The sequence below is a fragment of the Saccopteryx bilineata genome, chromosome 1, assembly GCF_036850765.1.
Source record: "Saccopteryx bilineata isolate mSacBil1 chromosome 1, mSacBil1_pri_phased_curated, whole genome shotgun sequence".
Taxonomy (NCBI): Eukaryota; Metazoa; Chordata; class Mammalia; order Chiroptera; family Emballonuridae; genus Saccopteryx; species Saccopteryx bilineata.
The window spans coordinates 96,758,097-96,785,755 of NC_089490.1; the positions used below are offsets into that span (position 1 = coordinate 96,758,097).

The 27,659-nt window shown below is 48.2% G+C and overlaps 1 protein-coding gene across 3 annotated transcripts in view; it reads left to right on the top strand.

The window, feature by feature from the left end:
- The window catches only part of ANO2 (anoctamin 2), a 348,314-nt gene that overhangs the window by 272,878 nt on the left and 47,777 nt on the right, over nt 1-27,659 (top strand). For all 3 annotated transcript variants that reach the window (XM_066261651.1, XM_066261659.1, XM_066261667.1), the window contains 4 exons: nt 2,066-2,261; nt 19,490-19,601; nt 21,860-21,917; nt 22,086-22,186. In XM_066261651.1, coding sequence (XP_066117748.1) covers nt 2,066-2,261; nt 19,490-19,601; nt 21,860-21,917; nt 22,086-22,186 — 467 coding nt within the window. The remainder of the gene's footprint in view (nt 1-2,065; nt 2,262-19,489; nt 19,602-21,859; nt 21,918-22,085; nt 22,187-27,659) is intronic.

Consider the following 27,659-nt stretch of genomic DNA (forward strand, 5'->3'; position numbering starts at 1 on the left):
CATGCACACACTTCGATGCCCTGGTCGTCCCTGCGTCATCATCATTTTCATCATGGGTCTTCACTGCAAAAGTGATTTGGGGGAAAAAGAATCTCACACCACGTTTTCCAGGCCCCAACTGTCTGGCAGTGACAATCCCAGAGGAACAGGGAGTAAAAATGTCTACACCATTGGAGCGTGGTGATGTCATGTCCAGGTTTCCCACTTCCATGGTCGTCGGTCCACCCTCATCCTGGAGGCTGGGGTTTCTGCTGCTCCAGCCCAACCCAGCATCAGAAGAGGGGCCTCCCACAGAGTGGTTTTCCCACCTCACCTCTCCTCTGCCTGGACATACACATGTGTGAGCGCACACACATGCCCACATGTACACCCTCTTTCTACCCAGAGAGTACTGCTGTGCTCTCTTCCTTAAGGAAGGGTTCTTTTCATGCAGCAGCCCACAGGGCAAACACTAATCATTGTAAAGCCCATGGGGGTAGACAGCTGAGGCTGCCACCAGCACACCCCAGGCCTCAGCCCATCCGGATACCTCCAGAGATCTGCAGACATCCATACCTCAGGCACATCTGCAACCCATTCCCCGTTCGCAGCCCACCGGAGTGTCATTCACACAGCTTGCAAAGCACTGCCAAGCCTGAACCCCCTTTTCGGGGAGAGCATGTGCAGTTTGTTTATTGCAGAGGGAACCTTTTTATCTGCTCTCTTCTCTCCCCATGTTTCTCTTTAGCCCTCCACAGCCAGCGCCCACCTTACCAGCCCCTGCCCCCACCTCACCAGCCCCTGCCCCTACCTCACCAGCCCCTGCCCCCACCTCACCAGCCCCTGCCCCTACCTCACCAGCCCCTGCCCCTACCTCACCAGCCCCTGCCCCAAGAAGAGATATGACCCATACAGCCTCCTTTGCAAAAATAATTTTAAGAAAGACTTCACTTGACTGATACAGATGAGTATCTTTCCCTGAGCAGGTTGAACACCTGGCTGCTCCCTTTCTCCCTTCTGCTCCCATCTAAGAGGCTAACTCAGGGCCCTTCCTTCTCCAGATAGACCTGTGACAGGGAATGACCCTTCCTTGGCTGTGATGGCAGAGGAGAGGGAGTGGCCTGGGAGATGCCTTCTTATTCTTAAATTGTAGAAAGAGGAGATGGGAGACCCTTCGAGGTCAAGAGGCTGCTAAACTTTCCTTTTAAACACAGCAGTGAGAGATTTCAGCACCAACTGGGAAATCTGAATACTCTGTTTCTTTTTTTCTTCTTTTTTTCAATTTATTGATTTTAGAGAGAGAGAGAGAGAGAGAGAGAGAGAGAGAGGAGCATTGTTCTGTTCCTGTATGTGCCCTGACCAGGAATCAAATCAGTAACCTCTGTGCTTTGGGACGACATAACCAACAGAGCTATCTGGCCAGAACAGTCCTCCATTTCAAACTGCCTGGTAGTGAAGTGTAGGGTGATATTTTGTTCACCCTGAGGACTGAGACTGTAAAACTCTCAGTCCTGTTTTCTCTTCCTATCTTCTCCTTTGGTCAGCCTTCCTGCACCCACCGCTCAGGCTCCCACTCAGCCCCTCTCAGTCAGACCCCTGCCACGGCTCATTTCCTTTCACTGAGACCCCGTTTAAACCGCACTGCCCCGCAGACCACTCCCTGAGCTCTCGGAGCTGCAGGCTCCTCTGTACTCTCAGTCCCTTTAACAACTACATTCTTCATCTAGCACTTGATACACTCTCAGGTATGACTTACTATGGTTTACTAGGAATCCATCTCTCCATATTAGATCAAAAGCTCCCTAATGAAAGAACTCACATTGTGTGTATCTTACACACCGTGGCGCCCAGCATTTCCATTCTTAGCTCTTTGTGTGTGCTAAAAATGGGAAACACTCTCTCCTGAAAACTGCACCTATCCTCGGAATTTGCACGAGCATTTGGAGGGTTTGCAGTTCCCTTTTGCCCGCCAGTGGACTCCCAATTAATAATACCTGATGTAGCAAATAATATTATCGGGTGAGCAAACCGTAGGTGCTCAGTAATTGTCTGCGGGTGCGTGACACTCCCTGTTTTTCCTCTCCAGATCGCCCTGACCTTCTCGATAGTCTTTGCGGTCATTGTCTACCGTATCACAACTGCAGCAGCTCTGTCTCTCAACAAGGACACACGCTCCAATGTCCGGGTGACAGTGACAGCGACAGCGGTCATCATCAACCTCGTGGTCATCCTCATCCTGGATGAGATCTACGGCGCTGTGGCCAAGTGGCTCACCCAAATCGGTACTGTGCCAGCCAGATCACGGGTTCACCCTAGCCCCCCTTGAATGCGGTCAGTTCAATGTGTGTGAGGATTGTGGTGGTGATGACCCGACGTGAGAAAAGGAATGGGGACAAGATGCTTTGTCCAGTGCATTTTGATTGGAGAAATGAGGAAGTATAGTGGCTATGTGCTCTTAGGGCTGACCCAGGGCCTCCCCTCAGGCAGAAATCCTTCCTGCACAATTTCCATCAATCTCTCCCCTGCCCAGGGGCTTGCCTCACCGTCCCCTAAGAATAATCTTTGCGTCTGTTCTTTGTAGCCTAAACTCAGAAGCAAGACAGGTTCAACACTTCCTGTTAAAAAATCTCAGTGTTTCAGCTCTCCTCATTTTCCCAGCAGTGTTTATAAGGTTGAAAAAGCCTCTTGATACTTGAGCCCAAGAAGGTCTTATCTCTCCCCATATTGTCAGAGGCCCCAGAAAATCCACACATTCCCTGTGCACTGAGCAGACTTCAAAGAGGCATATCAGACTTCCCAAGCTTCAAGCCAGTGAGAAAAATGCAGTGGCCTCAATATTCAGACGTGTCATTTGAGCTGCAACCTGCTGTTGCCTGAACACCACTTTCTGGCATTTGTGCTTATTAGGTGGGGGAGGTGGAGTGCCGAGACCCCTTCCTCGTCAGATTTATTCTGGGTGGCCTGGGTGCACCCCGTTCGCTGGTTAAATCCCGGAACTAGGAGTCTCGGCCGCTTATTAATCTCCGAGAAGTTGAATTAATGATACGATGTCTTTAATTCACTGACCAGTTAGAAGCTAGACACTTGATAGGATGACCCCCTCTTCTAGGGAGCCTTCCCCGGGGGAACAGAGAATTCCGGAAAGGCTTCGCTAATTCCAGTTACTCATTCAGTGCCTTGCCCCGGTGAGACCTGTATTCACGATGAGCATTTCCCTTTGGCTTCTATGTGGGTCGAGGCAATTTGCCATCCAGAGTGGCAATTCTGCTCTCTTTAGGCCTGTGCGTAATTGTAAGCGTTGTCTATGTTCCTTCATAAACTTGTTGATACAAGTAGGCAGAGCATTTTACTTTCATGTATCTAGCGGTATAGAGGGTTCTATGGAAGCACTTAGGAGGACCACCCGACACTCCTGAGGGCTCAGGGGGGCTTCGGAGGCAGAGGCATCCCGCATCCCGTGGAGAGCTCAGAGATAAGTGGTGGTCAGATAAGGCACACGCAGGGGGAGGGCGGAGTGGGCAGGAGGAGAGGTTCCTGGCAGAGGAAACAGAACGAAAACTCCGGCACGGAAGAGGGAGATCGGGTCCCTCAGGGTCACGAAAGGCTCCTAGGGAAGGGGGCATATGCCTGGGCTTATCGGATGGGTAGGTGGGTAGAATTTCGCTGGGCCTAATGCGGGGGGCTGAAGGAGTCTCCCGAGGGTAGCATGTGGAAGAGAGGGAACACGAAACGTTTCCAGGATTCCAGAGGAGCCCAGAGTGGTGGTTTCTCTGAGGTCTGGTCCAGGGAACAGCATAGTCAGAAACTAGGCCCAGAAAGTTGATGAGTCCTTTTTTTTTTTGATGAGCCCTTTTTGTGTGTGTGTAAAACCTCAGATGCCAAGCTGAGGACTCTGCTTATTTTCATAGACAATGGAAAAGTGTTTGCAGGAGTTTGCAGGGGCATCTAATGAAAAGTGCCCATCATCCCAGCCTGAGGACTGCATCCGCTGAGAAACAGAGGAAAGACGGATATAGACAAAAACAGGGATGTCACCTTTACAGCTGAAAAAGGCCGCATTGGAGGAAGCGTCTTTGCAGGAGAGCCACGTAGGCTTCCTAATGCTGGATTCCAGGCAGATGTGCCCTCCCAGCAGTGGGCAGCAGTGGAAAGGGCAGCCCTGCAAGTCCTTGGACATGGGGGGGGGGCACAGGAGAACACCTACTTCCTGCAGGTCCTTTGCTCCCCACAGGAAGGGCGGAGGAGTGGGTAGGTGCCAGTGTCACCTTCCAGACTGACCGCTGAGATAAGCTGTCTTCCTCCTGTCACCCAAGGGGAGAAATGAGTGAAGTGGGGGAGACACAGCAGGACGTCACAAGTGATCGCTCTCCCTCCGCCCGGGAGAAACACCAGCAGTGGAAAGAAATGTCACCTCAACAGCTCCTGACTTCATAGCTCCCAACACCCCCGAGGACTTTTTGAAGGGCGTGATGTGATGGGAGCTGCATGTTCGCAGAATTACTTGGGCAGGGATATACATAGGACACCGGAGGAGAGAGGCCTGAAGACCTAATGTAAAGGAGATGACTGAGTGTGTGGGCAGGAATTATGGAAAGGAGGAACAGGGAAGGAGCAATATATTCTTGCTGTCCATTTGCATTATGTTATTTCACTTTTCTAACACAGCGCTGGAGAGTGGTCAAGACAGAACATAAATGGAGTGGTTGACAATCAAAAACTCATTAGTGAGTGTTTAGCGAGCACCTCCTATGTGCAAGGCTGGGCAGATTCCCTTTGCACTGGGCCACAGAACCGTTTCCATACCATGCGTATATACCCCCTGCTGCTAACAGTCCCCTCTCACCCTGCAGGCTCAGGCCCCTCCGGGCTGCTCACCCAGTGCCCGTCTCTCTGTAGGAAGGTCTGTGCACTGAAAGGGAGATGAAATTCTTGCAAATATATTTTGTTCTTTGTGATAGCAACACTCATAAATTGTTTTTAAGCTAGAAAAATGTTCTATATCCCATCTCATCTTCACAAAAACTATGTATGGCCAGCAGAGGAAGCGTTATTTCCTCATTGTGTGAAGGTTCAAACTCAGATTCTACCTCTGAAATGCAGGTGTCCTGTGCTATTTGTGTGTAACTTTCTCACTGTCTGGATTGAAGTGGTGGACTAGGTCTCCACTCAGGAACCCATGCAGGCGTCATCCTGGGTTGTGGCTCTTGTCTGTCGTAGACGGGGCGTCCCCGGGCCCACAGAGGGGCTGCTTTGCGGTGGGAGGACCACTGATTCGGGAGTCCAGTGGGAAGCCCCCGCGGGTTCTAGATCTGCTCCCTCTCCTTCCCACCCCCTGCCGCGTGGCACTGAGCAAAGAGGAAACTTCCCTAGACCAAGTTTCATTGACCCTTCCTTTATCATTTTCCTCCTTCCTGTCCACAACTCATCACCCTTGTCTGGACCATTTAGCCTCTTTTCCATGGGTCTCTCTCTGCCTGGGAAATCTCCACCCAGTCAGCCTCTCTCAAACAGTGGGTTTAGGGCATCACTACCATCAGCCCCTGCAGAGAGCTTCCTTTTGCCCTTAAGTCAGTCACCTATAAACTATCGCTCTAGGTTCTCAACCACCTTCTTCCCAGTGTTCTCCTCCACCCCAGCCGACCCACTCAAGTCACAGTCGCCCAGACCACCTGCCTGTGTGTTCCCACCCTTGTGCCTCGCTCAGGCTGCTGTCCCTGCTATTAACAGCCCCTGGTGACCGTCTCTTTACAGGACCTCTCAGGCCTGCCTCCCCATGAATCTTTCCCTGGGCACTCAGCCCTCAGTAAGGCTTCCCCCACTAACGTCTGAACTCCCAGGCCACAGCGCATTCCTCCGCTTGTTCACCCTCGGACGTTGATGGAGTGCCTACTCCATGCCAGGCCAGCTCTGGAAACACAGCTATAAACAAGAAAGACACAGTCACTGCTCTCTTTGTGTTTACACTGGCATGCAGGAAAGATGGAGAGTAGACAAGAACATTTCGTGGACGGTGAGAAAACTGCACATGGAGCTGTGATAGTGGATAGGGTTGTGCACTTCAGCTCAGGTGGTAGGGAAAGGCCTCTCAGAGTGGGAGCAATATAAATGGGACCCGATCAACGGGAGGGAACCTGCCACACAGAGATCTGCAGGAAGGACTTCTAGCAAGAAGCAACAGCAGCCTGACCAGGCAGTGACGCAGTGGATAGAGCATCAGACTGGGATGTGGAGGAGCCAGGTTTGAGACCCTGAGGTCGCCAGCTTGAGCGCGGGCTCATCTGGTTTGAGCAAGGTTCACCAGCTTGAGCCCAAGGTCGCTGGCTTGAGCAAGGGGTTACTTGGTCTGCTGAAGGCCCACGGTCAAGGCACATATGAGAAAGCAATCAATGAACAACTAAGGTGTTGCAACGAAAAACTGATAATTGATGCTTCTCATCTCTCTCTGTTCCTGTCTGTCTATCCCTTTCTATCGCTCTCTCTGTACCGGTAAAAAAAAAAAAAAAAGAAGAAGAAGAAGAAGAAGAAGCAACAGCAAAGGCAAAAGCAGTCGGGATGCAATACCACAGACTGGGTGGCTTAGAAACCAGCAGGTTGGGAGTCAGCACGGAGGGTACTATTGAGTCTGCTCGCTGGAGCTGATCACACACTGCCTGGTGTTGGTCTTGTATGTGTGTGTGTGTGTGTTCCCAGGATAGAGTAGACGGGGCCGTGCTAGGGTAATAAATTCATCTCAAGATCTCAGTTGCATAATGTGAGGTTGTTTATTTGTTCACGCTCCCACCACATGTCTACTGTGACGGGCCAGGGTCTCCGCTTCACACAGACGTGTAAGGACCCAGACTGATGGAGGCCACATGGACACAATGTCAGGGAAAGAGAGAGCTGCGGGGGGTCACACAGAGGCTGTGAACCACTTCAATCTGGAAGTGTCATCCATCACTCCGCTCACCGCACACTGGCAAGAACCGGCCTAATTAGGGAGACTTTGGGAAACACGTGGATGTGAGTGGATAGTCTGTGGACTTGAAAAGCCTCTGCCACATGCTGCTGCCGGGCTCCCGAGTCCTGCAGCACGACTCCTCTGCCTCGCCCTGCGGTCTTCTACCATGCCTGCCTCATGGTAGTCTTAGCATGAAGCAAAGGTTGCAGATGAAATGACTGATGAAATCATCTCTTTTCATTCCTGCATTTGAAAGCCATGCCCATGGGCTAGGTAGGCATCCTGTGAGCTTTAGCAGAGGCTACCCTGAGCATTTATATATTCATTTTTTCAGCTTTGCCTGATGACAAAAGGATCTGAGGAAATATTGAGATGAATAAGGCAAATGCAGAGTTGTGACAATGGGGCAGTGACTGAAAGGGGCAACAAAGATATCAAGAAATTTGAATTATTTTTTAATGGCAGAGAGCCTGCACACTGAAGGAGATGGCTACGGGGGATGGCCAGCACAGCTGAAGGCAAAGGTGTGGTTTCCCAGTCCCCCAGCCCTCCATGAGGACACTAAGCTGTGGGTAATGCCACCCAATGGAATAAGGACGCTGCCAGGCTTAGGGGCTTCCTTTGCCATTCTCACGCTGGGTTTAATATGCGTCTGGCTTCCTGCCTCAGAGCTCCTGATTGATGAGGAGGCTGTGAATGCAAGCCCTGCTCACCAGGTGCAAACAGCTGGTGTAAATGACCCCCGAAAGCTCCCCAGTGTTTCCCAGAGGGAAGGGTGATGGACCCCACTTTGCTTTGGTAGGCACATCCCTCAGGAGGCCTGGGTGTCAAGCTTATCTGGGGTGCATTCTTGCCACAAACAGTATGACAAAAGACAGAATTTGTTAAATGCCTTAAGAGTGATGAATAAAGACAGTCATTGCCTCCCTGGCTGCCGAAATGGCAATATGCACGGGCTCGGGTATGAGACGTGCTGTCATTCAGAGACTGCCCGGCATGGGTGGCACAGGGACCGAGCTGAAGCCTGCAGTGCTGGAATGGGTCGCTGGGGAAATGAACGAAGCTTTAGGGTCTGGTTGACCAAGGCTCACTGTACTAAATGTGTAACCTGGTTCGGCAAGTAATTGAGGTTTATGTGAACCCCAGTGAATGAGGAGGACAAGACCATCTTCATCCCCAGTGATTGTTCATTTCTGAAGGGGTCACACGTGGTAGTTATACGGAAGTGATCTGGTTCCTGGAGTAGGAAACAAACAAGAACCGGGCAGGACCTCAGGACCACAGGCATCCAAGCCAATAGAACAGGGCATCACAGGAGGCCAGGCAACCAGAGTCACTAAGCAGATCAGCTCAAGATGTGCTTCCGTCCCGTTTGTTTGGGCTACTACAATACAATGTCACAGATTCACAGGTTATAAATCACAGAATTTTGTTTTTCACAGCTCTGGAGGCTGGTAGTCTGAGATCAGGATGTCAGCAGGGTTGGGTGAAGACCCTCTTCTAGATTGCAGATGTCTCATTGGGTCCTCACATAGAGGAAGGGGCTAAGGGTCTTTCTGGAACCTCTTTTACAAGGGCACTAGTCTCATTCACGAGGACTCCACCCTCATGAGTAAGCACCTCCTAGAGGCCCCACTTTCTAATAACATCACATTGGACATTAGGTTTTCAACATGGATTATGAAGGGACATAAGCATTCAGACCACAGCAGCTCCCTCCTTTGGTCAGAACCCAGGGATATACCAGGCACATCATTTTTGCCATAGTGCTGGAAATTGGTCATCTTGCATTTTATTCTCGAGAAGCCTGAAGAGGTTTAGAAACTTGACCAAGGCCCATGGTTAATAGTGGTGTACGTGAGTACACCCTGTGCAAAGCACTGTGCTAAGAACTCTATGTATATCAGCATATTTAATCTTTGAAACAGCCTCAGCAGTGTAGGTAGTCTTAACACTCCCATTTTAAAGATGAGAAGACTGAGGCACAGAGAGGTAAGTAACAGGCCCAAGGTCATATGGCTCATAGGTGGTGAGTCTGGCCTTGGTGTCCTTGCTCAGACCATGACAATCTACTGCCTGGTAATACAGTGTGTCTGTAAAGTCATGGTGCACTTTTGATTGGTCACAGGAAAGCAACAAAAGACGATAGAAATGTGAAATCTGTACCAAATAAAAGGAAAACTCTCCCAGTTTCATACTTGTTCAGTGCAGTTCAATGTGGGCTCACACACAGATTTTTTAGGGCTTCCTAGGTAGCTATCCCGTATAGCCTGTACAGACTCGTCACTGACTGATGGCCTACCAGAACGGGGTTTCTCCACCAAACTGCTGGTTTCCTTCAACTGCTTATCCCACCGAGTAATGTTATTCCTATGTGGTGGCGCTTCGTTATAAACGCGCCGATATTCATGTTGTACTTTGGTCACGTATTCGAATTTAGCGAGCCACAGAACACACTGAACTTTCCTCTGTACCATCCACATCTTGACTGGCATGGCCATGGGCTGCTCCGCTGTATACACGGTGTTACGTCATCATTTGCACATGCGCACATGCTGCCACATCATCCTACAGAAACTGAGAGGGTTTTCCTTTTTTATTTGGTGCAGATTTCACATTTCTATTGTCTTTTGTTGCTTTCCTGTGACTGGTCAAAAGTGCACCATGACTTTACGGATACACTGTACATAGCTGTCCTTGTTCCTCAGGAAATTCTAAATGGTCTGGGAAAGCATTGCTGATGGATGCCGGCCCTGTCTCATTGGCCTGGACCACTGCTGGGATGGCCCCTCCCTATGGCAGGTCTTGGGCTCTCCAAGGAAGGACGGTCCTCTCCTGCAGAGTAAGCTCAGTGGCCATCAGGGTCTCCTGCTCTCAGGGCACATAAACACCTCTTCCCCCACATCCAGAGTGTCACCTATCACAGAGACCTAGAACGAAGGACTCTCTTCTCTCGCTGGAAATCCACCCTACAAGCATACCGCTTGTCTTCCTAAACTTTCAAAACACAGATCTCACGATGCCCCATTTCACTTCTCTCCGAGGGAAGTGACCCTTAGCGACTCCAGGGCCCACACCACCCCAAAGTGATGCCAAAGCGCTCACCCCTGACCTTCTAAGAGGGCGCCATCAGGAATTCTAAGGGAATTTCCTAGCACCTCTCTCACCAACGAGAAGAAACAAGTATACAAATCAATGTCTAATGGAGTGCTTTGCCACAATTTGCCAATGTCTGAGACCTTGTACTACGCCTGGTGCTTCCCAGACATTTTTCCCCTTTGTCTTCACAGCAGATGTTTCAGGAAGATGACATTTTAGGAATTAGGGTGGTGAGGCTCAGCAAAGTAAGTCACTTACCTTGGGACAGTGGGACGAAAGTTCTTCTGACTTCCAGCCCAGGACCTTCCTCGTTCTGTCACAGCCTCATTGATTGTACTGTAGAACACAGAAGACCAGAAGCAGGAAGGACTTAGGAAGTCACTAGTCCAACCTCCACTCTGAGGCCTGGCCTCCACTCTTGCTTAAGGTCTGATTTCTCAAAGCTGGCCAGGTACTTGGTGGTGGTGGTGGTGGGGCGGGGGGAGATTCTTAATCGCACGTGTTCTACCCGCCTTGGTATAGAACTTAGGGAGGACAAAAACACAGAAGTCCAAGGACTCGATGTGTTCAACTTTGAGCTCTTAATTTTCCCTCCAAGCCTGTTACTTTTTATCATTCTTCCTATCTCAGGAAACGGCACTGCCAACACTCAAATATTCCTATCAAAACTCAAGCATCATCCAGGATCTCTCTTTCATTTTCACCCTTAGAATCCAGTCTGTTAAATATTGACTATCCCACCTTCAGACATATCCCAGATCTGGTCGCTTTGCACAAGTTGACTCTGATATTGGCCATCTCTTACCTTGACAACTACAACCTTCTGGTTGTCTTTCTGCTTTCACTTCTGTCTCCTTCCCATCTCCTACCACACACACATAGTTCATTTTCTGTGGTCCTTTTAAAATTTAATGTCACTGTACTTCTCCCCTGTGCAAAAACCCTAAGGTGACTTCCCATTGTCTTTCTGATGAATCTGAAGTCCCTTCTGTGGCCTGCAGAGCCCCATTAATGAGCCCCTGGCTTCCTCCCAATTCCACCACCTAATACTTTCTCCTTGCTCAGAATGCTCCAGTCACTTAGACCTGTGTATTCCTTGTAGATCCTTAGGTCCACCAGCCTTTGCCCTGGCTGCTGCCACCCTTTGAATCCTCCCCAGCTCCTCCGTGTTAGCTTCTCCTTATCCTTCTGGTTTCCCCTGAGAGGTCACCACCTCAGGGGCCTCACCTGACTGCTGTGACTGAGCATTCTCCCTGTCATCTTTTTCTTCTCTTCCTCTCATCTCCTTGAATACTCATCGATTTCTGGAATGGTCTTGTTTGTCTACCTCCTCTCATCTCCTTTAATACTCATCGATTTCTGGAATGGTCTTGTTTGTCTACCTCCTTCTTCTAGACTCTGAGTTCTGCACGGCAGGGGCCTTATTGGTTTGGCTCACTGCTGTATCCTCCGTGCCCCATGCCTGACACATAATAGTCACCTGATAAATGTTTGTTGAATAAAAATAGATAGCGGAAAAAGTGAAAACGTTTCCTCTAGGTCATCTTCCCCTGGGAAGATGTGAGGGGTAGACTGAGGAGGAACAGCTCCCTTCCTACTCACTGGGGCTTGGCTTCCACGCCAGTGTGTGCATTTGTGGTGACCCACTGGTGTCATGGAAGTGTCTTGGGTCACAAACTGGGCACATTACCTGTTCTCTCCCCACTCCTGTGATTGCCACAGGGAGAAAACCCTCATAGGGCAGCTGTGATGATCAAATGGGGGAATCCAGGTAAAGCGCTCGGGCAGTGCCTGGTGCCCAGGGGCGCTGCGTGTGGAGGTTTTTTTTTTTTTTTTTTAATTTTTTTTTTCTGTATTTTTTTTTTTCTGAAGCCGGAAACGGGGAGAGACAGTCAGACAGACTCCCGCATGCGCCCGACCGGGATCCACCCGGCATGCCCACCAGGGGGCGACGCTCTGCCCACCAGGGGGCGATGCTCTGCCCCTCCGGGGCATCGCTCTGTTGCGACCAGAGCCACTCTAGCGCCTGGGGCAGAGGCCGAGGAGCCATCCCCAGCGCCCGGGCCATCTTTGCTCCAATGGAGCCTTGGCTACGGGAGGGAAGAGAGAGACAGAGAGGAAGGAGGGGGGGGTGGAGAAGCAATTGGGCACTTCTCCTGTGTGCCCTGGCCGGGAATCGAACCCGGGACTTCTGCACGCCAGGCCGATGCTCTACCACTGAGCCAACCGGCCAGGGCCTGGAGGGTTTTCATGATGGGTCCGTAACAACTCTTTCTCTCTCTCTCTCTCTCTCTCCCTCCCTCCTTTCCTTCATCCCTCTTTCTCTTCCTCTCATCCCTCCCTTGTCTGGTGCCTTCTTTCTATTTAGTATCATTTTTCCTTAAAATGAGATGCTTCTGGGGTGCTGTCACCTTGGGCTAGGCTGCTAGACAACTTTAGGTCTCATACCCCTTTATCTGGGGCAACAGCCGTCTTCCTGACTGTAAGGGAGGGGGGAATGCTTGTGCTAAAAGACTCTCGAGGGCTCCGGAGTATCTCAGGAGCACCCGCCCTTCACCTCCAGTCCTGAGCTCCCCACTCCCGCAGACACTGCCCTGGCTGTCGGATGGCCCAGCTGGCTGGCTTCTCCCAGGGTGGTTCCCTCCCCATGGCACTAACAGGGCAACGACATCACACAGGAGGCTGAGACACTTCGATCTGCCCCCCCCCCCTCCACACACACACTCTCACGCATGGAGGGAAGGCCAGATGGTTGGGCTGTCAGAAACACTGCTATTTGCAGAAGCTGGATCTGCCCTGGGGGAGAGGCAGGGTAAGGAGGAGCAGGCGCCTTTGCTCTTTGACTCAGCCACACAAGTTCAGGCCCTCTGTCCTTCTGCCCAGGAGTGCCGGGGCTGATGCTACTTGAAATACACACTTGGACATCTCATTTTATCTTGTTGCCATCACTGTGCAACTCCTGGCTGGGTTGTTGGGGACATCAGTTAGGAGGACCTGCTTTTCCAAACTTCAGATTCTGCAGCTGGCATCCCCTACTGGCCATTCCGCTTCCCTGATTAGAATGGTGCTCTGGGGACTGAGTCCTGAGTTGGACCCCTGGGACTAACACGGGCTTTCATACTAATTATTTTCCAAGGCAGTTTGCAGCTGGGTCATTTGTAGCCATATTTTTTTCATGACACAGTACCCTAGAGATTTAACACTTAAAAGAAAGGGGGTAGGTGATGACTCTGCACAGGAATTCTGACTGATTGTCCTTTCTGGTCCTGGATGGAGTCTGCCTCCTGATGCAAGTTTCTACAGGTGCAGAGCAGGAGAAACCCTCAGATGGCCTCTCATCAACCTGGGGTGGCTTTCTGGGGACTGTGGGATTTCAGGAGAGGGGTTGCCTCTGCCTGCTCACACTCTCTCTGTGTGGACTCTCGTTCATATCCCTGTAGCAAATCACTTCCAGGGTTTGGGTCTTGTGAGGGGTTCCCACTCAGTGGCCTGATTGGAGATCGCCCTACTTGTCTTGGAGACAACATACCGCCCCACGTGGACTTGGCAAAAACTTGTTCCATTTCTTCGGTCACATAATCTCTGTCATAGGCAGGCGAGCTTCCTTCCTTTGGCTACTACAGGATTCCAAAATCCAACTGGAGCTCCAGGGCTTTGATGCTCCCCTACCCCCCAATTTTCTCCCTCCCTTGAGTGTTCCCGGTGGGGCCTTCTTCCCCAGTGAAACACACGACATGGCCACAGGGCTTCTCTGAGGTGGGGACACCCAGATGATTTAGTGGCCTATCAAGAGGATTTGGATTGTTGATTAGAAATGCCCGTTATTTATGGTGGCTCATGGCCCTAAAAGCATAGGCAAAGGCTGTTTTAAAAATAAAACTAATAAATAATAACTTGGCCCATGATTTATCAGGATGGAGGGAGGGAGCCGTTCATTTCCAGCTGGAGTGAAGAGCTCAGAAAAGACCGGATTCTCTTTCCAGAGAAATTCCTGCAGGGTCGGGAGAGCTGAGCACAGTGAGTTCAAAGGAGATTCTAGAAGAAAATCAAAGACACGTGCCTCTCTATTCTGCATCCTCAAACCCTCCTGGCCACGTTTATAGATCTTCCAAGTTTTCAGCTCCTCAGACCTGATTACTTATTTTTGGGTGACATTGCTTTTAATTTTCTCACCCATAGAATATTGATAAGTGAGAAGGGGTGGGACAGGTGGAGGAGGGTAGAGGGGAGAAGTGGTGTTGGGAGGAGACTTGATGTGGGTTATGAGCACACACTTCAGTGCACAGATGTCGCGTTGTAGAATTGTGCACCTGAAATATATAGAATTTTGTTAACCAATGTCACCCCAATACATTCACTAAAAAAGGAAAAAAATAAAAATTTTAAAAAGTGAGAGATGGTTGGAGATGCAGTTAAGTTACTATTGAATTTGCTTCCTCAGGCACAGTGGGCAGGGGCTCAAACTCCTATTGAAAGTTTTTTCTCCCTCCCTCCCTCCCTCCCTCCCTCCCTCCCTCCCTCCCTCCCTCCTTCCCTACCTCCTCTTCCCTCCCTTCCTTCTATCCTTCTTTCCTTCCCTCCTTCCTTCCCCTGCTCTCCATCCTTCCCTCTTCCCTCTTCCCTCTTCCCTCTTCTCTCCTCCCTTTTCCCCTCCTTCTCTCCTTTCTTTCTGTCTGTGTCCTCTGTCTCTATTACTTTGTGTCTCTTTCTCTTTTCCCTCTCTTCTTATTCTACAACAGGCCACCACAGGCAGTCTCTGTTCACACCCCAGTGCCCATCCTGAAGTACAGCACATCCCTCCCCCAAGAACAAATCCAGAATTCTTTAAACACTGGTAACGAAAGCAAGTTTAATGAGTCTTTACTGAAGATTTCATGGGGAAGCAAATGAGGAAGTCACACTATAAATTGTACAGTAGAAGTTAATGAAAATTTCCACCAGACATCTCCACACCACCCATCCCCCAGCCTGTCACTTACATTTCTTCTTTGGTGGCAACCCCCTTGTGTCTTTCTCTGCCCTGCCTCCTCCCATTGCACTGGCTCTAGGCTTTTGTGGGTCCTGCATCTAACTCCAACACCCCCACCTGGTATCTCATGTAGGGAAATGTAACTCTCTGTTGACTGCCCCTCTCTTGTGTCTTCATATGCATTATTCTGCTCAGCCCCTCCTTAGGATTTGCCCTCCTTAAAATGTGATAGGAAATTTTTAGTAAATGACAAAAGTTTTTCACTGTTCCAATTATTCATTCAATAAGTGTGCATAATAGAGTACATCTGGCAACAGATATGACCATGCTCACTATAAAAAGGCCATCTAAACTGGCCATGGTGAGGGTAGGGTGGGGCAGTATGGGGAAAGGGATTAGGTTAACAGCCACATGGATGTTCAGAGTGTGAGATCTTAAAACTAACAGTGACCCTAGAAATTGATGGCAGGCATTTCCACAGGGCCTTGGCATTGTTTCCTTTAGTCAGGGAGAATAACAATCAGGCTGAAGATGTGCACATGGGTCTTGACCCAGGGAGGACCTGATAAGTATCAATCAACAGGGAGGCACTGCCTTCTTTGTTGGGCAGGATTTGTAGCAGGGAGGGCAAAGGGCTGAGAGGTTGAAGATCGGAGGGGCTTTGCTAACATATGTAAACTAAAGAATTAATGGAAGTGGCAGTGTTGACCATCAATGGTGAGTGCAAATCTTTATCCAAATGCTTCTTGGGTGAGGCGGCGCAGCGCTGGGCAGGACTTCCGCCTTGTGGGGTTGTGCTTGTGTCTGTCCAGGCATGGCATGGCGGGGAGAACCACAAAGCTGCCTCTCAGCAGAGGGCTATCACAGTAGACTCATGTGACTTCGTCTCCTACAGAATTATGACAGTGTCTCCAGATTCCCTGGCAGGCCATGCTATTTTCAAGCCTGCCTGGAGGACCTCAGGAGGTTTGGGCTGTGGTTCTTTAGGGGTGGTAGAGACAGGGACTGAGTTGATTCAACATTCCCAGCTGTGTATCAGCAGGGTCACCTACCAGCCATGCTCACCACTGACTGATAGAAAGTGATCAGAAATCAACATGGAAATGACCCAGAACCTCAAGGTACTAGACACATGCATAACAACTGGCCACAGATGACCAACTGTGCTGTCAAAAGCAGGGCTCTTAGACCTGGATGATGATGAAGAAAATGATGATGATGATGTCAATAGGAGCTATATTTATTGAGGTCTACCTTGTGCCAAGCACTAGGCTGAGTGCTTTATAAAGATTCCCTTCATGTCATCAGGGCAACCCTGTGAAGCAGGTGTCATGATCCTTTCTCTATAATTTCATTACTCTAATTGCATCCTATATTTGAACTCATATATGTCTGATGTTAAAATCTCCTGCAGCCATGTCTGTAGTTAAACCAAAAAAGCAAATGATCCCTCCCTTTAACACACAGTTGAGCCACAGATAGAGTGATAGTATGCTCTATAGACTCACATGGCCTGCCAGGGCTCTAGGACTGTTCACTAACATAAGTGAACTGAAGGGGGCATGAGGATGAAGGGGAGCTTGTAGAGTGAACCAGTTTTCAGTGTTGCTGGGTTTGCAGGAGTGACACCATGTTTCTCAGGACTCAGGGGGGGACTAAAACAAGTGAGTAACTCTCATTTTCCCAGGCCCTTTCAGCTATAGGGAGAAATCGAGGCAGGATTACACTTGTGATAGACATGGGGTCTCTAAACTTACCCATTCTAAAGTCCCCTTCTGCATGTGGTCTTCAAGGGCTCGTGTCTGCCTGTGACAGTCTACTTAGCAGAGGCTTGTGCTTAGACCACTGCTGGTACTGTTGGGTATCACCTCCTAATATCAAGGCAGTTGGTGTTCGGTCCCAGCCAGTTGGCTCAGTGGTAGTATTGGCCTGGTGTGTAAAAGTCCTGGGTTTGATTCCTGATCAGGGCACACAGGAGAAGTGACTATCTGCTTCTCCACCCCTCCCTCTTCTCTCTCTCTCTCTCTCTCTCTCTCTCTCTTACCCTCCCTCCCACAGCCATGACTCATTAGAGCAAGTTGGCACCGGGAGCTGAGGATGGCACCATGGCCTTGCCTCAGGTGCTAAAATAGCTTGGTTGGGCAGAGCATCTCCCCATAGGGGGCTTGCTGGGTGTATGTGGGAGTCTGTCTCTCTGCCTTCTCCCCACCCTCACTTAATAAAATTTAAAAAAGACAGTTGGTATTCTAAGGTTGCAAATGCAAGGATCACTGTGCTGTGTGGGAAAGCAGACATGGAAATGCGGTGTTCTTCTCCTTAGGGTCCCTGCTATGATGAGAAGGGAGAGAATACCTTGTCGCTCACAGAGTAAGTCTGGAAGAGACTTGGCAGTTGCAAAAGGCTTTCAACAGTGACCTTGCTAAATGCAGCTCTTTGAAGGAAGTGATAAAGTCTTCATTCATTCTGGCATGGTGCCTGGCACACAGCTGATGATCAATGACTGTGAACTGAACAGTGACAAATATTTTTAGGTGCATCATGTTAGGCTGAAGGTGGAGGGCAGGGAGGTGAAAGAGGATGTATGATGTAAACAATCAGTCAAACATTCTGATTTTAAAGTGTGGAGTAGTAAAAACTATCTTCAGGGGCAGGCAGATCTGAGTTCAAATCTTAACTCTGTCACTTACTGGTTGTGTGAGCTTGAGCAAGGCTCCAACCTCTTTGGACCTCAATTCCCTTCATCGAAAAAAAGTGAGCCATGATACCTTCCTCACTTAGGCAGGGGAGGATGAGATGAGATAGCAAGTGCCCGCACCCCCTGGTGCCTGCAGCAGACCCTCCGGGGCAGCACGCACATCCCCTTGGCCACCCTGGACGTCCCTGCAGCTCTTTGTCTGTGGGTGTTCTCTGGTTGTGGGGCATGCTCAGCCCATGCATAGGACAAGCTAGATGTACCAAGGAGTCAAGTCCAGCAGTAACCTTCAATTGTGAGGGATTCACTTTTATTTGTGTACTGTTGGTGTAATAATTCTTAATTATGTTTCGCATGGTCTCTTAGAAGGTCCCTGGTAGAACTGGGTCCCAGTTGTCTGTGGTGTTAACCTGTTCATGAAGGCATCCATGTTGTCTCCCCTCCCTTTGCTGTGCCACCACCCTACACCCCCACCAAGCTTCCTGGGCATCTCCCAATCAACCACTGATTCCCAAATCCTTGACTTAGAGGGTGATCCAAACTAAGACATAGACAGTCAATGAAAGCTGCTATTATTGTGATTTTTCCATGGGGAATGGATTAATACAGAGAAATATAAAATATTATAGAAGATTCTGGAGGGAGATGGATACCTGCTGAAGGCGTCTGGGAAAGCTTTGGGAAGGAGATTATGTGTAACATTTGATCTGGATGTTAGAGGATGGGAAGGATTTGTACACAAAAAGATGGGTCAGAGAAAAGCACTTCGGGGGAGAGAACAGGGCCTTTTCTCCACTTTTTAAAGATTGCCAGAAAAGCTATTTGTGCGTCAGATGGGCCGTCAGGCGGGTCCACACACTGGTCTCATTTGGACAGAGAATTCCCAGGTCGCGGGGCCCTGACCTTTGGCCCTGAGCTCAGCGCATGTTCAGACTGTACTCCTCAGTGCACATGATAACAGAGTCAATGCTTTCCTTCTGCCCTAGATGTATGCCCTGTAATCTCTTTTCTTTGCCAAACTATCTGTCATGGTCTGTGGAGATCCCACTAAGCACTCCGCACAGCTGCCCGCTGGAGCACCCCATGGTACTCGAGTCTTCCAAAGGCACCAACAAGGTTTCTTCTCAGTGGTCCTCAGGGTCCTTCTGGGAGCATCAGCTGTCTCCTCTGCTTGGACCCAATAGAATACACTGGCACTCTGACCCCCAAGTTTGAGACATCTGTCTTAGACTGTGTTTGTTTCACTTATCAGATGACTCTTCACCATCTGAGTAGTGAACTCAAGATGTCTCAGCCTATCCAGGGGACATACAGTTGAAGGCTTGACTGCTAAAAATGAAGGAGGAACAAGGCCATGGTGCCCAAGATACATCTTCACTGGCTCTACTCTAGCTCAGTATTTAATAAATTAAGCCTTTTTTTTTGTTAGGGAACTTTGTTCAAGTAAAATCTTACAGGAGCGGGAATTATACAGGTCAAAGCTTAATTCTCTTGGTGAACTGAAGTGGTGGGAAGAAGTTCTGCTGGCCCAGACCCCTGTTTGAGGAGCGCAGTGTGAAGCCGTTATTTGAGTGGACAAGATGAGGAAGTGTGAGGAGAAAGGTCATGATTTGATGTACCTTGGTTATTTTTTAGCCTCATATAACCTGGCACACCATTTGGGACCTCCCAGATGAATTCAGTACTATTGCCAGAGAGCTGAACTTTTTGGTTTCTCTAAAGGTGTGAGCTGAGAGACAGTGGTTCGTGTCACAGGGTCATAACCCAGAGAGGTGAGAAATATCTCTCAATCTTTGCTCTTCTCTTTCAGAGGTTCCCAAAACAGAACAGACTTTTGAAGAACGCCTGATACTGAAAGCTTTCTTGCTAAAGTTTGTCAATGCCTACTCGCCCATCTTCTATGTGGCCTTTTTCAAGGGGAGGTGAGTATATTGGTGCCATATATGGAAGAGAAGTTGGTCACTTAGTCCGGGTCCTCCACTGGGGTTAGCCTGCCTCCATTGTCAGTTCACATCCTCAGCCCCACTCCCCATCTCCACCCTTACCTGGCTGTTTAGGAAGCAGTGGTGTTAACACTAAACCAGTTTGTACTGGCATCTTCAGATCCTGATGAATAGGAAACTCTACAGGGGTTTGGCTCTGCACCCTGAAGGGTGAGTCTTAGAAGAATTTGTGTTTCCTAACTTTGAAAATGATGCATGAGAGAATGTCATGTCCAGCCATGGCTCTTAGGTTTTCCATGCAGTTCTGATGCTAACTACCCAGAGATAGCGCAAACTTCGTAGATTAAGGGCACAATCTTCTACAACACTGTCTTCACTTCAGATACTAGCCACAAGCTATGAGGTTCCCAGGTCACTCATGATTTGGACAACTAACCTTTATAACCACTCACCCCTCAGGTTCAATAGTTCACTAGAACAAATTCCATAACTCAGAAATGTACTGTGCTTAAAACTGCAGCTTTATTATAGCAAAAGGATACAAATGTCACCTATCAAAGGGAGAGGCACATAGGGTGAGGTCTAGGTGGGTCACAAACCAAACCTCCTGTGTTTTCAGGACATGTCAGTTTCCTGGCACATTAATGTGTACCGCCAGTCAAGAAGCTCGTTCAAACTTCAGGGTCCAAAGTTTTTGTTGGGGTTCCATTATGTAGGTATGATTGATGGAATCATTGGCCATATGAGTAAACTCAATCTCCAGTCCCTCTCTCTACTCCCCTGAGCTGAGGCTGCTATTAGCTGGCTCAAAGCCCCGATTGTCTAATCACATGGTTAGCCTTTCTGGCACGGGCTCCTTCATTCCGAGTGATCTCATTAGCATAAACTTAGGTATAGTCCCAAGGGCCAATCAAGAATAGCAAAGACACTCCTATCAGGAAATTCCAAGGATTTAGAGGCTCCTTCCAGGAACCAGCAACAAAGACCAGTGAAATTCTTTATTATATAATAGGTCTGGATGTAAAACCACTTCTGATAAATATTTTTGTGGTCAAATCAATTGGCTACCTGCACGATTTCTCAGTAAGTATTAACTGTGGCAGGAAAGCTTCCCTGGAAATAAATGCTCATCAAATAGACATAGAGCAAGAACTGCCATCATCCACATATGATAATTTCTTATAAATGTGTTTATAGCCTAAACCACAACCCCTTCTCAGGACCTCTGTCCTTGACTCTTAAGAAATTATAGTAGCAGAGAAACTCTTCACATGAATAAGGATATACTTCATTGGTGTTTTCTCTCTAGACTTAGCATCAGTAACAAAAAGCATACATATGATATTCTAGGTAAAAAAATAAATAGAGTCCTTCCTCACTTTAGATAAATTTGTGGTATATTGAAAGAGAACTCATGGCAACAGCTCATTGCAGTCTACAAAAAGGGCTGTAATAAGAGGTAGAAAATAAACAGAGACAAGGAGACTTCACAGAAAACCAAAAGCTTACCCTGAGCCTTAAACAGATGAGTAGGATTTTTAACAGGCAGATCCAGGAATGACATTTCAAATAGGTAGAATTCTTCTCATTACCTGTCTAGTTCCACAATTGGCTTTTACCTCTGTTTCCCCCACCTGCTCAGTCTTATATCCCCCAATAAAACTGGCATTACTTTGTAGAGGAATTAAGCAGGCTTCTTTCGTGTCTTTGAATGTTTTCAGTAGGAAGTCTAGATTCTTCTTTTCTGTTCCTGGGAATCTCCACTCGTACTTTTAGTCTGTTTCGCCCTCCATTTCCTGGGGAATCAGAAGCGCTCACTGAGGAGTTACAGTCAGAACTCAGTTCTTGAAACTAATTGGGAAAAGACAACGTCCACACAGTACTCTTAGAGATAACCCAAAACCTGCTGTACTCAGGCTCAGAAGTTATCACTCTCTCATACACACACACACACACACACACACGCACACACACGCGCTCTCTCTCTCTCTCTCTCTTTCCTCGTGACCTTCCCAGCCTCACACTAGACTCACCCATCATCCCCTGGCAGTGAACCCTTTGTTACAGATGATTGTTAACTGATAACAGCATATAAACTGTCCCTGGGTGACCTACACCGTCTCCCCTGGCCAGTACTCTCAAGAAGCACATTGGACAGTGGCTAGTCCTCTGAAGTCATGCCCTCAAGCAGCCCGACCTTCTCTTTCCCTAACTCTTCCCACCCTTCTCAATTTCAGGTTTGTGGGCAGACCTGGCAGCTACGTTTATGTGTTCAGTGGTTACCGCATGGAAGAGGTAAGTATAGCTAGCCACTGGTGTTTCCTGCCTGGCTAGTGGTCTGTAGGGGCACCCGCCACCCCAGCCCCACCCTTATCCCCATGGCACCATGGCTGAATTCACGCCCTTGCTTCTCCGTGCTCACCTGGTCTAAGTGCTCCTTCCTTCGTGTTCTCCTCTCTGCAGTGTGCTCCCGGGGGCTGCCTCATGGAGCTCTGCATCCAGCTCAGCATCATCATGTTGGGGAAGCAGCTGATCCAGAACAACATCTTTGAGATCGGCGTCCCGTATGTAATGAATGTTTCTCATTACTCTCCTTCCTGAAGGCCAGACTTCCTGCAGGATTTTCATGGCCTCTCCTCTTCTCAGAGAGCTAGGCTATTCAGTCCTTTGTCCTCTTGCCAATAACTTACTCCATAAGGCAGGTCTCCTCCCACAAGTCTTGTTTGTTGTCTGATTTGGGATGTATGGGGCTCAGAAAGATTAAACACATAACCAGTAAGTGGTAGAGCTAGGAATTGGGTATCTCTGACTGCAAGTTATCCAATATTTTTTTTTTATTTATTTTTTTATTTATTTTTATTTTTTTCATTTTTCTGAAGCTGGAAACAGGGAGAGACAGTCAGACAGACTCCCGCATGCGCCCGACCGGGATCCACCCGGCACGCCCACCAGGGGCGGTGCTCTGCCCCCCAGGGGGCGATGCTCTGCCCATCCTGGGCGTCGCCATATTGCGACCAGAGCCACTCTAGCGCCTGAGGCAGAGGCCACAGAGCCATGCCCAGCGCCCGGGCCATCTTTGCTCCAATGGAGCCTTGGCTGCGGGAGGGGAAGAGAGAGACAGAGAGGAAAGCGCGGCGGAGGGGTGGAGAAGCAAATGGGCGCTTCTCCTATGTGCCCTGGCCGGGAATCGAACCCGGGTCCTCCGCACGCTAGGCCGACGCTCTACCGCTGAGCCAACCGGCCAGGGCAATTATCCAATATTTTTAATGCTATCTGTTCTCCCAGTGAACAAGTAGAAGAGATTTTCAATATGGTGGATAAGAGACTATGAAAATTTGAAACATACTGTAACTGCTTAGAAGAATCTCTAAGTAAGTGTGGGATATATGATCTTAGGAAGGTAAGGATACATAGCTGTGAATGGATTTTCACATGGATTCTCTCTCCCCTCCCAGGTGGGTTTAGACAGGTTTTATAGAAGCATGACTTTCTATTAGATTTTGCATTGAGATAGCGATGAAAATAAATGCTAACTCACAGGCCCTAGACCTAAATAAAAGAGGAAGGCAGCAACTGAAAAATATGCCTTCAGGCTAAAGAAAATTTAACCTGTTGTGCCTTTCATTTCTATTGCTTTACGACATTGAATAAGAATCTGTTTCAGGGGATATTTCCAGACAGCCAGGCATCAGCCAGGGATGACCAGGGCGGCACCTACAGGCTGAGCCAATTCTGCTCAGGAGGACAAGATGGACAATTTGTTCCTGGAGTTCTTTGTAAACCCCTTGCAAAATTAACCACTCTGGGATGCAGTAGTCGGTCCCCACAGGGTTAGCTGAAGGTACCACCACACATTCTTTCTCTTGGTGATGGACTATGCACATTGCATTGGTGGTTCGGAGAAGTCCTGCTATATGAAGAAACTTGCTTAATCTTTTCCTCTCCAACTGTTCATATTATTGGCCATCTCAGTTGCAGGCATTGGGATCCACTCTGGCTAGTTCAAGAAACAAAGGAATTTAAGAACAATAGTGGCTAACAGAATATTCTTTAAGGATCAGAGAGCCAGGCTCTGAGCCACATAACCCAGGAATTACACTGTCTACACTGCAGGAGGGCTTGCAAGAAATACTTCACTTCCTGACTCACATGATTCAGATATTAAAAGAGGAGAATTGTACACCAAAGAGTCATACCCACAAATACTATAGTCTGAACTTTAACTACCTGTCTTCATCAGCTTGGGCTACTCTATCAAAAGTAGTAGACTGGTGGGCTTAAACAACACACATGTATTCCTCACAGTTCTGGAGGCTGGGAAGTCCAGATCAAGGTGCCAGCAGATCCAGGTCTTGAGGAGGGTCCACATCCTGGCTTGCCGGTGGCAGCCACCTCACTTCGCGCTCATGTGACCCCATCCTCGTATGCATGTGGAGAGAGTGAGAGCTCTCCGTGTTTCTTCCTCTTCTTATAGGGGCACTAATCCCACTGTGGGTCTCTATCATCACTTCATCTAAGCCTAATTACCTGCCAAAGGCCCCACCTCCTACTACCGTCATGTTGAGAGTTAAGACTTCAACGTATGAATTTAGGAGGAGATATAAACATTCAGTCTAGAATAACAGCCTGCCCGGGGTTTGTTTGTTCATTTTCCTTTCAACCGAAGCACAAGATTTATATACAACTAAATTTTTAAAAAATTAAAAATATAATACATTTATGAAATGGCTCTTCTCAGAGCTTATCTTTTAAGTCTGGAAGATACAATAAAACGTACATGACTGGTCACTCTCTGAGTGGTGTTTATTAACTGTCAGAATTCAGAGTAAGTAAAGGCCAGGGATTTGGGAGCAGTCAAAGAAGGCTTCCTAAGCTGAGTGGTTTCTTCCAGGCTGTCTGCCTCTTGAGAGAAGGCTGCCACCATCATATGTGACACGGTGGTCTGCAATTATTTTAAGGAAACAATTTTTCTTGGGTGTGGATATTTTTTTTCTAAACAAACAACAGACTGACTCAGGCTTATCAAAATCACCTCCTGGCCCTGGCCGGTTGGCTCAGTGATAGAGTGTCGGCCTGGCGTGCGGAAGTCCCAGGTTCGATTCCCGGCCAGGGCACACAGGAGAGGCGCCCATCTGCTTCTCTATCCCTCCCCCTCTCCTTCCTCTCTGTCTCTCTCTTCCCCTCCCGCATCCGAAGCTCCATTGGAGCAAAAGATGGCCCGGGTGCTGGGGATGGCTTCTTGGCCTCTGCCCCAGGCGCTAGAGTGGCTCTGGTCGCGACAGAGCGATGCCCCGGATGGGCAGAGCATCGCCCCCTGGTGGGCGTGCCAGGTGGATCCCGGTCGGGCGCATGCAGGAGTCTGTCTGACTGCCTCCCCGTTTCCAGCTTCAGAAAAATACAAAAAAAAAAAAAAAAAAAAAATCACCTCCTGCCCCAGGTGGTGCTGAAGATGGGGAGAGTACGGCTCACAGAGATGGCAGCTCCCTGATCAGAGTCTTGGGGTGTGTCAGGGTCATGGCAAGCACAGGGGCCCAGGATCTCTCTAAATCTCTTGAAAGATTGCCGAGTCCTAGGTTGCTTGGGTTGAATGGAACCATGAGAGGAATATGATCCAATTCGTTTTCCCATAGAAAATTATACCAGAGACACCTGCTTCTTTGGGGGGCTGTATCTGTCTGAAAGGTCTCCAGAGAAAACTATTCCTTGGTATTCCTCAGAAACACAGAGTTAACGTTGTAATGGAGAAAATGTAGTTTACTCTGAAATAAAACCCTTTGTAGTGAGAGCTCTACTTCAAGGACTAGGAATCTTCAACATTGCCACCCTACTCCTCAGAACAGCTCTCCACACCCCTGACCATTTATTGATCTGAATGCTTGGGATGGTTCTCTGTCCCCACCCTGGGACACCTCAGGCAGCCCTCGGTCTCATGCCTCTTTGGGGGGAGGATTAGTGAAAGCATCAGTGTCCAGACATCCTGGTCGACCTCCCTGCCTAAGCTGGCTGCTAGTCATCAGTCAGGAAATCATCCGTCTTGAGAAACTGAGCCCTCTGAAACTGCCCTGTTTTCCAGCTTTCTGATTGAGAGTCACTCGTTGTTAGTCACCAAGCAAAGCTGCTGAAACACATGGTGGCTGTTCTCCAGGAGTTTACCATCTCAGAGAGACCACAGTGGTTATGGACAGACACCCAGAACATTTGCAGACCAATTAAAAAAAGATGTACCAAAGCCACAGTTAGCCTTTTTGAAGCTATGAAACCAGTCTCTCCACCACTGCTACAATGCAAAGTCTGTATTCTCCCTTAACATCTGAGAAGACACCTGCCCTTTTAGTACATCGTGGTTCTGCTTTGGATGGAATTATATATAGTTTGTGGGCATGAGATGGCATTGTTCATTTCTGGACATCTGGTCTACCACTTAGCTCTTTTACTGTGGACCCAGCAGCCTTTTATAGAGTGTAAAAGAGGCAAGAACTCAGGCACATGTTTGGACAGTGTGTTGGTATGTCACTTACCCTTCAACTTCATCAGCTTCATAACAGATGAAACTAACAAATATTTCCATGAAGGCTAAATTTTCTGGTTTATGCTTGATGTGTGTTTAATGAGCTACAGTTAATTGGTAGTAATCCCTTAGTAACTCATAAAGCTGTGGGCAAGTCACTTCTCTAAGTCCAACTATCTTCATCTTGTGATAAACATGACAGCATTATAACCACCTCTAAGGTATTCTCATTTCAGCTTGGACAGTCTGTGAACCTTTCCTCTAGTCAATTGAAGCCAGTCTCCGCTGATTCCAAATGTTTCTCTTTCAAACTGTTTTTCTCATTTCAGTTTCGAGTCTGCTAAAGGACACACCCAACATAATTAAGTAGTTAAATTCAGGGATGTAGAACAAAAGTTCTTACACCAAATCCTAGGTGTTTTATCTCCAAAGCTCTTTATGATTGGCCACATGGAATCTCTATGATTATGATTTGTGGATCTTCCACTTTCTACGCAGAACCTAGTCTCAGTAAATTGGATGCATCCAATCCAGTGTCCAGCACCTGACAGTAGCCTTATATATGAGAGTTGAAACGTGCAAGAGGATAACAGGGGGTCCTTTATAGTCCAAAGAGAAATGACAGTTGAGCCTGACAGTGAGGAAGGAGTAGTATCAATTATGAAAACTAGACCCGTGGTCTTTAGCTCTATTGTGTAAGCACAGCACATCTCTGCAGGGCAGAGACAAGGTGGTCCAACAAATCTGGGTTTAAGTCCAGGCCTTACAAAATACTCACTGTGTGACATTGGGAAAGTTATTCTAGAAAGATTTTCATCCAACACGGTTATGTGAAACAGCTTGGATATAGGCTCAGCTATCTAGAAAATGAGAAATATGGACATGTGAGAAAAAAAAAGAGCCCTTCTTGGTGATTTCTGGCCACCAAGGTATTGCTGAGTCTCATTAACTTCTATGTTTACAAGTGATGCTTTGTAAGTGTTGCAAGTCTAGGGAGTGGACTGAAGAGAGCAACTCAGGATACAAGTTTCCTCTTCTGGCTTTCGGTTCATAGCCCTGTGTGCCTCCAGAGCCTGGCTCAAGGGTTTTCCCCAAGGGAGATGAATATTAATCTTAGGGACCAGACTTGATTTATTTTTATAATGAAGCAAGTCTGAGGAGTTAGGTAGTGATCATGTTAGATAAGACTGTTTGAAGTAAAAATATAAGATAATACAGTTCTAAGATGGACTGTCGATAGTATTCATTGACTACTTCTGAGAGCAATTTTCTAACATTCTTCCAAAGAAACTTCTAAAATGTGAAAGACTGTCTAACTAACCTTTACTGTAGGTCAGGCAGTCCGCTATAATTTATGTCTCCCCTTGAGGGTACAGCATTCTCATTAAATTGTGAGTATGTGAGTGTGTGTGTATGTGTAGAAAAAGTACCACAACCATAGTTTTTTGGGGTATTTTTTTGTATTTTTCTGAAGTGAGAAGCAGGGAGGCAGAGAGACAGATTTCCACATGTGCCCAACCAGGATCCAC